This window comes from Athene cunicularia (assembly GCF_003259725.1).
Source record: "Athene cunicularia isolate RWA chromosome 3 unlocalized genomic scaffold, athCun1 chr3_part1, whole genome shotgun sequence".
NCBI lineage: Eukaryota > Metazoa > Chordata > Aves > Strigiformes > Strigidae > Athene > Athene cunicularia.
Window position 1 is genome coordinate 113,904,767 of NW_020799097.1, and position 15,171 is coordinate 113,919,937.

The 15,171-nt window shown below is 44.4% G+C and overlaps 1 protein-coding gene across 3 annotated transcripts in view; it reads left to right on the top strand.

Moving 5' to 3' along the window:
* The window catches only part of SPTBN1 (spectrin beta, non-erythrocytic 1), a 91,356-nt gene extending 76,762 nt beyond the window's left edge, over nt 1-14,594 (top strand). For 2 of the 3 annotated variants that reach the window (XM_026845802.1, XM_026845803.1), the window contains exons 27-35: nt 156-294; nt 1,387-1,471; nt 2,604-2,800; nt 3,878-3,990; nt 4,564-4,627; nt 9,752-9,990; nt 11,184-11,357; nt 12,844-12,886; nt 13,155-14,594. In XM_026845802.1, coding sequence (XP_026701603.1) covers nt 156-294; nt 1,387-1,471; nt 2,604-2,800; nt 3,878-3,990; nt 4,564-4,627; nt 9,752-9,990; nt 11,184-11,357; nt 12,844-12,886; nt 13,155-13,370 — 1,270 coding nt within the window. In that variant the 3' untranslated portion in view covers nt 13,371-14,594. Of the gene's footprint in view, nt 1-155; nt 295-1,386; nt 1,472-2,603; nt 2,801-3,877; nt 3,991-4,563; nt 5,332-9,751; nt 9,991-11,183; nt 11,358-12,843; nt 12,887-13,154 lie in introns of those variants that run through there. The other variant, XM_026845804.1, reaches the window with a different exon arrangement.
* The last annotated feature ends 577 nt before the right edge of the window (nt 14,595-15,171 follow it).

Sequence of the window (15,171 nt, forward strand, 5' to 3'; positions counted from 1 at the left end):
GAAAGCCTGCTAGCAGACTTGCTTCCTGAGCTGCAAAGACAATCTAGGGATTAATGTTTTTTACCATAGAGTTGTGTCTTGGTTTACTTGTTTGGAAATGGAGCAACTGTTCCGTCCGGAATACACGTTTCTGAACCATGGATTGCTCATTTTAGGGATGTTTCATCTGTTGAACTACTAATGAATAACCATCAGGGTATCAAAGCAGAAATCGATGCCCGGAATGACAGCTTTACTACCTGCATTGAGCTCGGGAAGTCTCTTCTGGCAAGAAAACACTACGCATCAGAGGAGGTACTGTGCTCCCTGCCCGTGTAGCAGCCACAGTGCAGCTGGCCTCTAGATTTTGTTTCAGCTGGTGAAACTTGCATTGTGTAATCTACAGATTAATAAACTGCTTATTTAAAATGACGTGCATTGCTTCAGAGAGTGTTGCACTTTCTAGTCGTTGGGAAGTTTGTGTATAATTCACCTTGGTGAGTTCATATTGGGTAGCAGAGATGGCACCTAAATTGACAGTCCAGGAATGCAATTAGCTGTCAACCTGCAGCTCTGCAGAGAGGAAACTCTGGAGTGGGTTGTTTGGAGAGGTGACTTCTTTAAGCAAGAGCAGAGGCCACCCTGAGAGAGCCTGGATTCCCTACCGGGAAAGAGGCCTGCTAGGGGAAGGACCAGGGAAATGTTTGTCCTGTAGGAAGCCAATCCAGGGAATTTTAGCAGAAAAACGTATCCACCTGCTTAAGGCCTTGATTTATTTTCTGCTTTGTCTAGGCCAGAGCATAGAGGCTCAACTCCTGTTTCTTCCTGCCTCCCTTTGGTGGGGAGAGGATAGCCCCGTGTTGTAAGCTCCTGCCTGCTTGGGGCAAGGCGGGGGGTGTGATGTTTTCTGTGCCTGTGTGCTGGGCAGTGCCTTGGAGACACCTGGGCTCCAGCACCAGGAGGTTTGGCTGGGCAGCATTCCCCCTGGGAACAGCACGGGGCTCAGGCTGGCACCAGAGTACCCTTAGCACAGGCAGCCTCCAACAGCCAGCAGCAACATGTTTTGCGTTACTAGTTAGAAGAAAGGGCAGAAGATGCAATACCTGATTGCACCATTTCGAATTGTTTGTCCCTTGCAGTCTTTTAACTGAATCCTCTTGGAACTGTAGTTTTTCAGAGATACTGAATGCTCATGCAAATGTAACATTTTAATGCAAATGTCATGTTTGTTTATACTTGCAAGAGAAAAACAACTGTTATATTCACGTTTAAAGTCACTTCCTGACAATCGAGGACAATGTGTTTCATCAGTGCCTTCTGCTGGTGGTAATGGCTTGTTCGGTGTGGTGGGGGGAGCTGGCTGCCTGGTGCTTGTGTAACAGTCCTGCATTCTCTTCTTCAATCCAGATCAAGGAAAAGCTGCTGCAGCTGACAGAAAAGAGAAAAGAAATGATTGACAAGTGGGAAGACAGATGGGAGTGGCTGAGACTGAGTAAGGCCATCCTCGGGTTTCTTTTGGGCAGGGCCATAGCTAAGGCTCTCTTCACCCTCTCTTTCTGAGCCTTGAAAAAAACAGCAGCTCTTCACTCTTTTATTAGCAGTTCTCGAAAGTGAGTTTGTACTGGACTAACTACAAGATTGAAACCTGTTGGTTGTAAAATAACAGAGAATTTGAAGTGAGGAAACACGTACCAGAGGTCTCGCTCTCCATGATCGGATTTGGAGCTGGGTGAAACAGATCTCCTGTATTCTGCAGGTGTCACACCCCAGCTGTGTGTCTGCCAAGGGAGCCCTACTGAAGAGCAGGGAGGGATAAAGACCCACTTACCTTAACCTTCGGGGCTGGAATGCTGGCAAGCAGCTCCCTGACAGAAGGTGTACCTGTAGACATTGCAGCATCCTGCACGTTTCACACCACAACAACCACCCTTGAAGAGGGTGATCCGTCTTGCTGCCCAGGCTGAAGCCTTTGCAGCAGACAGTTGTCCAGGATCTCAAACTGTACTGCGCTGTAGTCACATTGTGGGGTTCTGGGCTGCTGTGTATATGTTCCTCATTTTTTCTGAGCCTCAGCATGCTTCCACAAATAGAGTAGCCTGGGTGGTTGTCCCTTAGTTGGGGTGTTTGTACCGTATCATTGCTCAAAATTGCCATTCACAAAAGCAGTGGAACCTTTTTTTCAGCTGTGAAGGCAGAGGGGAGGAGCTGTAGCACTGTAGACAAGCATAAAGGAGAGAAATACTGCTTGCTGAGGTGAACTGGAGCCTGCAATCTAGCTGTACTGTAGACAGGCCAGTCTGAGGAAGAAAACGAGCAGATAACAGATTTGCTGCTGTGAAGTTAGTAGGTTACAGCAGATTAGAACAAAAAGGAAATATTGAAAGTGCAAAATGAAGCAAGCCTGTAGATGGTGCCAGTTTATTTTACCTCAAAGCAAAGACAACAGGATAAATTTCTGTCTTTTAAATGGTTAATTTTGGTGAGCTGAGTTAAAGAAAATACTTAACCGAATGCATTTACTTTTTTCCCTGAGCTGTGCTTAAGTAAATTCAGAAGATGCCTGATGACTCTGCAATGCTCTTTTTGACATTAATGGTGCTGATACCTGTACATTCTTTGCTCAGTTTTGGAGGTACACCAGTTTTCAAGAGATGCAAGTGTGGCTGAGGCTTGGCTGCTGGGGCAGGAGCCCTACCTGTCTAGTCGTGAAATAGGCCAAAGTGTTGATGAAGTGGAAAAGTTAATTAAGCGGCATGAAGCGTTTGAAAAATCCGCAGCTACTTGGGACGAGAGATTTGCAGCCCTGGAAAGACTGACCACGGTGAGTGCTCTGGTCGCCTCTCCTGGCCCGGCCCCAGCTGGTTGTTGGGAGTAACTCCCAGCATCACCAGCCTAATCTCCATTTGCTGATGAAGCCCAGCCCATCACCCAGAGCCTGAGGTTTCATGTTCCCAACAATACCCAAACCCTCTGTGGTTACTTTGAGCTCAACAACCTGCAAGGACAAAGCTCGAGTGACCTCAGTAGTCAGGAAGAGCTGCCTCAAGCCCAGGAGTGGTGACTCAGAAGCAGGTTCGAGAGCTGAGCAGTTTGCTTCAGACCTCTGCTGTGCAGGTTGTACTGCTGAAAGGGGAGGGGGATTCTGAGCAAAGACGACCCCACTTCAAACACTCGAGATTATTTTGGGTTGAAGATGACAGATGAGGAGACAGGGGTGAGGAGGGCAATGCGACAGAAATGTTTGTTGTGTTTTGACTGCTCCAGTACAAGGCTGTATTGTCCCCTAGAAGGAGATAATAAGCCAAAAGAACCCCAACCATTTTGAGCACAGCTGCAGTGTCTGTAATTAATGCTTGGAGAGCACGTTATCATCTTTGGAGAATAATTTTACTTTAGACACTGAAGTTAAAGTGGCTTGATTTTTCACACACACTGAGTATCACAGCTGCAGACAAAATGGAGTTTCTCAGTATCTTCAGAAATCAGGCTACTTTTATTTAGATGGTTCATTTCAGGGTCCATTTGAATGTGGAACACTTTCTTTCAATGTATGTCAAGCAGACAAGAGGATCTCACTTTTCAGTGTTTTAATAGCTTGGGCTGCTTTCTTGGTTTTTGTTCTGATAGAATAGATTAGAAAAGCAACACAGACAGTGGTGAGCTGCTACCCAGGCACTCCACTGGATGTTAAAGGATCTGATACGATAAGCTTCTGCTGAGAAATTCAGTGTAACAAACTTGGCATGATTAATACTTTTAAAGACTGATACCTTCAAATTTTACTCCAATTGTAATTTCACTAATGATTCAGAATGACGTGCAGTTATTTTGAGTTTATATAAATGCCCCTGAACAATGTGCAGTGCTTTTAAATGCACAAAAATGTTTGATTTCTCAGTTGGAACTGCTGGAAGTACGTCGACAGCAAGAGGAAGAGGAGAGGAAGAGGCAGCCACCCACTCCTGAGCCCAGCCCAAAGGTTGCAGAGGATGCCGACTCCCAGCAGCAATGGTAAGGCCAGGACTGGGCCTTCACAGGGACAGTGCTCAGGCTGAAGGGGCCTTGTGAAGGGAGGGGCTGGAGGTGGCAGGGTTTTGTAGTGCCACCCTTTTTAGAAAATGGGCGATTGCTGAGGACAGGGCCTTTCCCAGACACTTGAATTCACTCGTAAGTTGAGTGTTCAGTTCTCAATCACGACACAGTGTTACAGCTGCTGAGGTGTGCCTGGCCCTCAAGGAAGAATGCTGCCTTGACACCCACTGGGGCATGAAATAAAATTTCTGAATAGTCTTGGCTTTCTTCTTTGAGCATCAGTTACAGATAGATTTCAAGCCAGTCCTTGGAAGAGTAACATTTATAGAATTACCTGTGTGCTAGGAGTGGGCTTATTTGTAAGGTAACGGTCAGGAAAGTCTGTTTAGATCTCACTTAACCCTGGATTTACTCGGTGGGGCCTGAGGATTTTAAGAGCTTGAATTTCTGATGTGTGTGGTATTCAGTAGGAAATTCTCATTGTGGTGAAAAAGATGTGTGACTGTCAAGAACTTAATACACATTTTTTTTCTTTTTTCTCTCTCCCAACAGGGATGGGACAAAAGGAGAACAGGTCTCCCAAAATGGTTTGCCATCAGATCAGGAATCTCCACGGGTTAGTTACCGCTCCCAAACCTACCAAAACTACAAAAACTTTATTAGCAGACGGACAGCCAATGACCGATCGTGGTCTGGACTGTGACAAACAGAAAATAATTTGCAGCAAAAGACACCTTTTTTCAGTATGGTTTACTGGTACTGGTTTAATCTTTTGGCTTCAGATTTCCCTGCTGCTTTTCTCTTCCTTCCCATCAGTTGACTTTTATTTAATTAGCAGTCCCTTGGAGAGATATTTGTTTCACTTTAATCCTTGTTTATTTGAATCTCCTCACTGACACTCAGTTGCTGTAAGGTGACACATTTATTTCATGTTATTTACTGTGAGTTTTTCATGTTGCTAATAGTATTAAGATTTTCCAGCTAAATCGTCCTTTATATGAGTAATTGAGATTTAATGAGATTACATCATAATGAAGAAGAGAACTAGAATCTGACAGGTATGACGCATCGAGTTATACTAACAGGTTTCAGCACGGCAACGTTATTAAATCAGCTGCATTAGCAAGCAAGTTCTTTACGAGGCCAAAGATAATACCTGCAAGTGAGCTCGGCAGAAAGGGCTGGGAGGGAGGGGAGAGGTGTAACTGTCCACAAGTGAAAAAAAGCCTTAAGGTTAGCTGTATAACATTCCATGCAGAATGGACTCATTGACTGCAGATAAAAATAAACGTGAAATAAACCACTAAAAACTAGTATCTAGATCTATCTTGGTCTTCAGTCCCGATGAAGAGTCGTGCTCTTGCCGATAGCTGTGTTGGGGCCCTGGTTTGCCTCAGTCCTGTCCTGTTTACACTGCAGCCCTTGGATGTCCTGCCCGCGGAGAGACAGTGGTGTGATGAGAGCAGGGTGCGGGCCCTCACCGAGAGGTTGTGATGCTTTTCTTTGAAAACAAAATAAAATAGATTGGTCTGAGATCCCAGCTCTCTACTTTATGCAGATGCAGACTGAATGGTCCATGCCTTACTCCTTCCTTCTGGGTAGGGGATGTCCCTGTGGAGCCAGGATGCATGCCAGTAATCTTAATGGGTAGCCATCAAAATACCAGTATATATGTGGATACAGTTATCACAACACAGTAGTTGAAACCTGGCTTACCTCTCCATTGCCTTCCTGCAAGGCTTACTTGTGTCACTTCATGCTTTGAGTGGTGAGAAAAATGACACTTCTTTTTCTGACGTTTTTGAACCTCACTCTGTGAGGTGATACCAAGTGCAGGGAAGGCTCCTGGCAGGCCCAGACTGGCACCTGATAGAGCTCTTGCCAATGCTGCAAAGGAAATGCAGGTGCCCCTCTGGGAGGAAATGAGATGCCTTTCAGCAGAAGTTTATCTTTCAGATAGCCCGTCCCAGATACTTCTGAGTCTGCACACAGGCTCTGTCAGTGCTCAGGGGTACTAAGCAGTTCCATCTTTTTCTTTCTTTAAATAAAGCCTTTCAATTCATCTTAAATATTAACTTACCAAGTGAGCTGTCTGTTTACAAAATTATATATAGTTGTGGCAAGGAACGTGAGGTGGCCTGCAAGCACATCCCAGATCACCATCATCTTGTTGGTTACCACAGCCTTATGCATCACCTGTTTGCTGCTTTTTTTTTTGTTTGTTCGTTTTATTACTGTGATACGTAGTGCATTTCCATGTTAATCTTCGCCATCTGCACTTCGGTCTTTCTTGAGAGCTTTTTAGCTCAGTTCATGGAACCTTGTGTGGCCACACATCAGATGTACACAGCTCTGTTATTTCTGAGTGGAGGTGCAAGATACATGCTGATGTTGGTCAGAATTTTGGCTTCTGACAACTGGCTGAGCAGGGCAGCTGGATTGTTCTGCATTGACTGAGCTTGGGAAGTGAGAAAGATGATTGAAAGGATGTTCTTCAGTAATTGTACTTTTGCTGTAACTTGTCTTTCCACTTCATGATGCATGTTTGTTTGTTTTTTTTTTTTCTTTTGTCAGGATAACAACATATAGCTTCTTAATGCTTTTAAAACTTCCATAGAAATTCATGCAGATAGGCTGGTGACTACCTACACCAGTGCTAGCTCTCAGTGCCTGTCAGAGTGTGACAGTTCTCAGGGCAGTGTAGCTGTAGCTTCAGACTCCACCATCTGGGAAGCCTTCAGCTGTATTCTGGCTAAAATGTAGTGTGGAGAAGTAATTTATGTAGATACACTTTTTAAAGTTCTATTAGTACACTCACATATAAAAATTGCACTTTTAGGAAGAAGAAAAATTACTGAAGTCATTGATTAAGGTTGTCATTGTAGGCACTAGAAGTGTAAGATTTCACCTGTTTATTTTAACCTGTGGTACTGGCTTAAAAGACTGAAATGGTTCCTATGCCAGACCAATGGCTAGGCTGCCATCTGTTTGCATCTGTACAAGACAAATATGTCTCCATGATTTCAGCTGTGGTGCAGAGACTTGAGCTGATGAACTGAGTATAATGTTGCTTCAAGCACTGTGCAAACCCAAGAGATATCTCCAGCCATTGTCACCAGCAGTCTTGTTGCATGTCACAGTCCTGATTTAAGTATCTCAAGAGTAGTCTTTAGCCACTAAAGCACTTGCAACTAACCTCCCAGCCACGATTAAGAAAACTGTGTTCATGTACGTGATAACTGTTTTGTTGTAACAGCAGTTTGCTATTAATGTTTGTCCTCCGTTGCGTTGTCTCTGCATGCCCGATGCATGTTTCCATTAAAGTTTGTTTAGCTCCTGTTTTTTCTCTATTTTCATGACACATTCTTTGCATAGCCATTTATGATTCCGATTTATTTTGCTTGTTTTCTGTTAATTGTAGATAATACATGAAAAGGAAATAAAACCTGAAAGAGCATCAGAAAAGCTTTTCCTAGCCCTCTTACCATCAGTAGAATTTTCATTAGAAGTTACAGGTCATGTTAGGTGATTAAAGCTGGCAGGTATCTTTTAAAACCACAGGGTGACAGGTTGCAGCGCTGAATGAAATGTTATTTCCCATGAGAACATGTTGAGTTAGGTGTGTGGTGGCTGCTAGTTTGACAGTGGTCTGTTCCACCCAGAGGAGTGGTTGCAGTCCCCCCAGTGAGTGCTGTTTTCACATCTAGCCGCTGTCACTACAGAAAACGCGCCGTGTTCAGCCCTGGGTGAGGCACCAGGCAGTTGTGGGTACTTGATGTGACCTGCAGGTAGTTGCTGTGGTCTGTGTAATTCCTCAGCACTGCTCACAAGGCTCTGTGTGTCTCAGGCGGGGCTCCAGCCCACCGGAGAGCAGTGGGGTGTCAGATCAGCCCCTATCACTGCTCCCAGGCCCGTCTCTCCCTCGGCTGCTGGTGGGTGGCAGCGGCGACAGGCAGAGCCTTCGCTGGGGCTCAGGGGTGTTCGTTCCCTGCCTGTGTTACACTGGCTGTGCTGGCAGCCTTTTGTCTGTTCACCTACCCTCTCCCCCCTTCAATGCAACATTTTGGTTTGATTTGGAGATTTGGATCAAATCGTGAGGTTTGATGAGGTAGATTTATGCTGGTTGTGTAGCAGCAGTGTCGTTGTTTTTACTTGCCCTGGATGGCAGGGCAGGGAGATGTTTCCTCTTACAAACAAGGCTGTGAGGCTACACAGAGGCTCTGTCCCCCTCTTTAGGGACAGAGAAAAGTAGATGCGACTGAAGTGGAATGTGAGCTGTGATTCTCTGCCTTTTTCAGTGGTGTAGTGTCTGTACTCTGGAGATTTAGATGGCTTAAAGGCAGTTAACCAATCCTTCCCATACCCATAGCAAGTTGACACTTAGATCTTTCTAGTTCAATACAAGGTACAAAGGTGTGAGGTACAATAATGAGTACTTGGCAGGCATAAGAAGTTCTAGCGAACGGTGGCAAAATTTAGTTTGTTGCATAATAATTTGGCTGCTTTTGAATTGTCCAGGCCATGTGCAGAAGTGGGAATGTCTAATTATTGTGCCATTCACAAAATACCTGCTTGTCTGCATAAAAACAGTCCAGAATGTTTGTAATCTACTAGAGCATTAGCAGCACTAAGCTTTAGTAACTTGCTAATAATAATAATACACACTGGTTGTGTAACTCTTGAGCTGCTACCAATGGCTCTACATGTCAAAGTAATGGTACAAGAAAAAAAAAACAAAACTGGGAGCAAGCTGCATTTCAAAAGCTTATGGCCATTAGGATTCCAATTTAACTGATTTTTGGACGAATGGCTCCTGAAGACGTCGCCAGCTTGACCAGTCAGAGCTGCTGGAAACACGGCTGCTCTCTAGGCTATCTCGATCGCAGTGCGGCAGGCAACGTGACCAACAAAGCAAGTGATGGGCAAGGCCTTGGTTCTGTCTTGGTCTGGGGGTAAATAGCTGTGTGATGCTGTGTGACTGTGGTGATTTTTCAGTTCCTTTAACAAAAATCCAATCCACCTAATAACGGAAGTCTGAAAAAGACCTTGATAAATTGACACGTGACCTCATTTCCCTTCTCTTTAAGATCCGATATCCTAACTGGGATGGTGGAGATGAAATGCATGGTGTAATCTTTCTAATTTCTGCATGTTTTGATTTTGTTGTGTCACTAGGGGAATGGGGAAAGCGGGAAAGGAGCTTTTACAGAAACAAATCCATTGCACAAATTTTTGTAAATGCTCCTGGGCAATTTTGACATATTTTTCTGCTGACTCATAGTTAATACCTTTTATGGACTTTTAATACCCCGGTAATGCCATAAATGTACTTAAGGTGGCTGATGTGTATAACTTCTACTGTTCCTCTAGGTTTGCAGAAAGTGTGACTGTTACTGTTCCAAACATTTGAGTACTTAGCAATGGAATTGAATGCTCTTATTTTAGGAATAACAATCAATAAAATACGAATTGACCAGCAGAGCAAAGCACAGTAAAATTCACACTGATGTTTAGCTGCTCTCACTTTCCCATCTCTCTACCTATAAAATGGGTACTAATCCATTCATACCTTCTAATTTCCTTGGCCTTCTGTGTCTCCGTGGAGTGTGAGAAAGAACTTACTGGCCTGTGTCATTCTCCAGGCAAAGTTTATACACAGCCACATTGTGCAGGGAAACAGCTTAACTGCAGGATGCCTGCTGCAAGGCTTCTGGCTGAAGGTTTGTCCCACTGTTCCTAGGTGGCAGAAACTGCAGAAACAAACGAAATGGTCAATGGAGCTGCAGAACAGAGGACAAGTTCAAAAGAGTCCAGCCCCGTTCCTTCTCCCACGGCAGACCGCAAAGCCAAGACGGCCGTTCAGGCCCAGACTGCTGCTACCCTACCAGCCAAAACCCAGGAGATTCCCTCAGCTCAGATGGAGGGCTTCCTACACCGCAAGCACGAGTGGGAGACGCACAGCAAGAAGGCCTCGAGCAGGTAACGTGCTGCATGTGGGTACCTGCACCCAGGCTCAGGCAGCTGTAAGACAGCAGCTGTGGCCCCTGCAGCTGCTGCCTCCGCCCAGCTCCTGAGGAGGGTGCAGGCTTACGTTTCTGTTGCTGTAGGAACTGCGCACACGTGGTCCAACAGTGTGTTTGGTGAAGTTGCAGCCCCAATATACGGGGCAGAAAATGCAGTGTTAGCCATATTTGGAAGGTGGAAAACTGAGGCATAAAGATACCGTGGCTTTCCCACTTCACATGACGGGTTTGTGGCAGTGGTGGGATTTGATTCCAGATCTCTCGAGTTGTACGTTACTACCAGAAAAGAAAAACACGTAGGTGTGAGAATAGAAATGTCCATATTCTTCTGACATTTTCTGTTTGCACGTTAGCGCTTTCCACCTACTCTGTAATCTGTTCAGAAGAGAAAAGCGGGTGAAGATGGTTTGTGTGCCCGAGTAGATTCTGTTCCAAAGGACCTGATCTGGTGACTCTCAAACAGGCAGAATTTCTGAGATTTCTGTCTGTGCTGCAAAAACAGGCTCTGGGGTCCTTCATGACCTCAGAGAGCTCTTGAAGCCAGGTTTATGACTTGTAGCAGAGCTGAATGCAGATGACAGATGAGTGCAGTACTGCCATGGTTTTTGTTCATCTGGAGTGATTCACACCAGAGAAGTGCTTTGAGGCAGTGACAGCCACCAGTACTAATATCTAAGGACTCCTATTTCTAGCAGTCGTTGATTGCTAAACGTAGCCGTTTCGGAGAACGGGGTGGATGGTGCCACTCAGAGTGTGTGTACCAATCCAGGATTTGACATACTATCCCTGTGTTAGTTTGCAGCACAGAGAGAATTCCAGCTGCAGTAAGGCACAGTCATTGCAAGGTCAGTCAGGTTCTCTCCCAAGTAGGCAAACTGCCTGGTCTGCCAAACACTCCTCCCACTGTTAGGATGCGCTTAGGTGCTGTCACTCTGAAACCTCTGCTCCATTTGGTTCAAAGTCAGTACTCCTGTAGCCCTGCTCTGAGGAGAGAACTTGCTGTTTGCAGGACAGTGTATGCTCTATTCACATCCTCAGGCTGAACCAACCTCTGTGATCTCACAGAAATGATTGTGTTTGGTGTCTCCAGTTCTTCAAGTAAGAGCTTGTGATTTATAAATCCCTGTGGTTATTTTCCGTGTCTTGAAGATCGTGGCATAACGTGTACTGTGTCATAAACAACCAAGAGATGGGCTTCTACAAGGATTCGAAAGCTGCTGCTTCTGGCATCCCGTACCACAATGAGATTCCTGTGAGCTTGAAGGAAGCAGTCTGTGAAATAGCGGTCGATTACAAGAAGAAGAAGCATGTGTTCAAGCTAAGGTAAACCTGCTGAAGCCTCTTGCCCTTAGTTTAATTGTGGTGGGTGTGTTCACTGTTCAAGTCCATGGGAGGATCCAGCCTAAGAACTGATAGTGAATAATTGCTGCAGTACCTACTTTTCTGAACAAGCTCCTCCCAACACTGAGACACACAATATTATCAAATATTATTATATTTATCAGAGGTAGGAAGCACAAAACTAGTATCAAAATATCTGTGTACTATTTTGATATTTTGATAAAGTATCAAAATAACCTTTGCACTTTATTTGTATTTATACTGGGACAAGACTAGGCATCTGCCTAAAGTTAGGAGTCTGCATTTAAAGAAGCTGGGCTTTTCAGCTGCTCCCTCTGGAATTAATAGAGAAGAGATGGATGCTCGTGGTTCTTTTCAAAATTAAGCCTCCTCTTTAATTTTTTGAGTATGGGTTTAAGAGACTGCTGAAGGCATACACCACGTTTTCGGGTCTAGAACACGTAGTTACAGACCATTTTGTTTTGAAGTATTTGAAGTACTTTTAATGGTTGGACTAGATGATCTTCAAGGTCTTTTCCAACCTTGGTGATTCTGTGACACTTGCTGTTCAACAGTTAAAAAACCCAAGGCTTTTCCTCCTGAAATTGTGTTTCAATCTTTTAGTGCCAACAGGGAAAAAATATGTTGTTATTACACAGTTGCTGTATGATTCTGTCCAAGGAGACTCAGTGTATGAACTGATCTCGTGTGCCCAGAGAAGGGCAGTGGAGCTGGTGCAGGGTCTGGAGCACAGGTCTGATGGGGAGCGGCTGAGGGAACTGGGGGTGTTTAGTCTGGAGAAGAGGAGGCTGAGGGGAGACTCATGGCCCTCTACAACTCCCTGAAAGGAGGGTGCAGAGAGGGGGGGATGAGTCTCTTGAACCAAGTAACAAGGAGTAGGACAAGAGGGAATGGCCTCAAGCTGTGCCAGGGCAGGGTCAGGGCAGATCTCTCACAGGAAGGTCTGGTTCTGAGCTAGGGAGAGTACGCTCGAAATATTCTTAATTTCTTAAAGAGGAAATCAAGGCATAATTATTTCCTTCCCAGTGTCTGCCTGTCATCACTGTTGTACTGTTTAATACTTAATTTCACTTCATCAGGAGATTTTGGAATGCTTTGGTTTTGTGGGGAAAAATCAAGAAGCCTGTGACACTGTTCCCACTGACCCTTCCTCCTGCTTGTTCAGATCTGATGCCTTATCTGATGTTATTCACTCTGTAAATGAATTAATTGGAGGATGGCAGCCCCTGCGGCACGTCCTGAAGTGCTGGAATGCGTCCCCTCTCCTGAGCAGGCCCGGAGACAAGACTCTCCAGCGTGTGTGGCTGCGGGTGCCTGGCAGCACAGGGCTGGGCTGTGCTGGTGCCCCGTGGATGTTGTGCCTGTCCCGCCCGTAGCGGGAGGAGCAGGACTTGAAGTGCTGTGACTGCTCCCCGGGCTAAATCTGTGGCGGTTGTTTGCTTTACAGATTGACTGATGGCAATGAATACCTCTTCCAAGCCAAAGATGATGTAAGTTTGTTTTCCTCCCTGTTTGTTACCAATGTGCTGCTGTGCCATTGTGCAGCAGGAACCGGGTGGCTGCTGGGAGCTGCGGGATGTGTGTTGGTGTCCCAGTGTGGGTGCTGTGGGTATATGTGGGTGCCATGGGTATGTGTGCATGCTGCCCTGTGCGTGCTGCTGTGGTGGAGAGAAGGAGCTGCTGCAGGGCCTCCCCTTCCCCTGCCACAGTGAGTGAGGGGGGGGGTGCACGGCTTATAACCTTTGGGCCTTCTTGAAGGAGGAGATGAACACGTGGATTCAGGCCATCACATCAGCGATCTCTTCGGATAAAATCGAAGTGTCCCCGACCACCCAGAGCACTCCAGCCTCCAGCCGTGCCCAGACCCTGCCCGCCAGCGTCACAATCACCAGTGAGTCCAGCCCTGGCAAGCGGGAGAAAGACAAAGAGAAAGACAAAGAGAAAAGATTCAGCCTCTTTGGGAAAAAGAAGTGAACTCCATCTCCACACACTGCACTTCTCTGACCGTTCCAGTGGAATTCCAGCATGCGAGCTCAGAACCAATACGTTACTCTCTGTGCCTCATGTTCCTCAATGTGATTGACATTTTTTTATTTATAGAGCATTTTAAAATAAAAAGCCAACAAAAAAAGAATCTAAAGTTACAAATGTATGAGGTGCATTGGGCAGCTTCTGTAGGAGAGGGAGGACCAGGTTTTGGGGGGTTGTTTTTGTTGTTTTGTTTGTTTTTTTTTTTTTTTAAATGAAGTTAATGTAGATTAGATCCTAATATTTAAACTGTTCCTCAATTTTGTGAGGCTGTCTTGGAAAATAACCCACTCCTAGTGCTATTGGTATGCAAGGCAGCGGTGCTTTCGAATCTACTGTGCACATCAGAAACCAATGTACAAATCTTCAGAAACCTTCACTTCCATTTAAGGTTGTTATGCCGAGTCTTGACAAGTAGAGCCTCCCATTGCAATTCTAACATTTATTGAAAATGATAGTGTATTATCTTTGCTGTAACAGAGTGCAGGTATGCATTGACTTACAGACAAACAATTTATATCCTGGCATTGGTTATTAACACAACCTGAAGCTTTTCTGCATCAAGTACGACAGATGAGAATGTTGGTGTACAAGATGGGTTAGCAGGCTGATACGGTTTTAAATAATCTGTAATTTCCAATTTTTTTTTTTTTTGCTGAAATACATTATATTGTATGTTTCAGATAATTCTAGTACAAAGTATAATAAGACTAGATGTATAATAAACCCTTTAAAATCATTGATAAGTGTAAAAGTGGAACTGAAGCATTTACTGGAAAAGTAATGTTACTCAAATGGTTACTTGCTTGTCAGCTGCAGCACTGTGTGTTATAATTTTGCTACATTACCTTGCTATTTGATACATAGTGTGCATTTCTCTGTCACTGTAACTATTGTAATGAAAAATTTTCATCTTACTGCACAATCAAAAATTACATTTAATAGGAATGAACTTTCAATGACTGGGCCTGTAGTCAAGAGTAGTACTGGAACTGGCTTTCAGTTGTATCGAACTGTACCTCTAGACTTTTACCCTATCTGTTAAATATATGCTATGTCATTAAATGCTTTTAAAACTAAATATGCTGGTTAAGTTTCTTATTTCATTTCTGATGATGTTAAAGCATAATTTTGAAAGAGGATCAAAAATAAAGTTATTTTAAAACGTCATCTCTCCTGTGCGCTGAAACTAATGTCTTCAAATGCAATTCCATTTTTTTGTCTGAAAGTTCACACTGAAATAGTTCTTTTCTCTCTTTCCACTTGACTTACTCTTTCATTTCCCACCTGTCCTCCCTTTCACCCTGCCCTCCAAATTAATAGCCAAAGAATAAGATGGAAGGAGTTAAATCAGTGGTTTGTAAGATATTTTGACATAGTTTTTTGTTGTTTTGGGTTTTTTTTTAGAAATAGATGCAGTGGAATTGGTGGAAGGATAAGTAGGTGTGGGCTAGGGCAGCTGAAGGAGTTACCTGGGCAGTGGGTAAATATCCATGTGCTAGTTTACAGCAGAAGAACATTATTTTGAGTAAGTGTAGTTCTCCAACTTTTTACCTGCAGTCTGCTCAAGTGCTTAAGTCCTCAATAAATCAAGCAGTAATTCAACTTTATAATTTACCAAGGATGACTCGTCCTGCCCAATTTAACTTATCTGGAGGTTTTTTTATATCATTTTTTTTTAAAGCATGCCTTCCCTAAGGTATCCCAACTGAGCACTGCGCTCAGGTGATGGCACACTCAGTGCAGC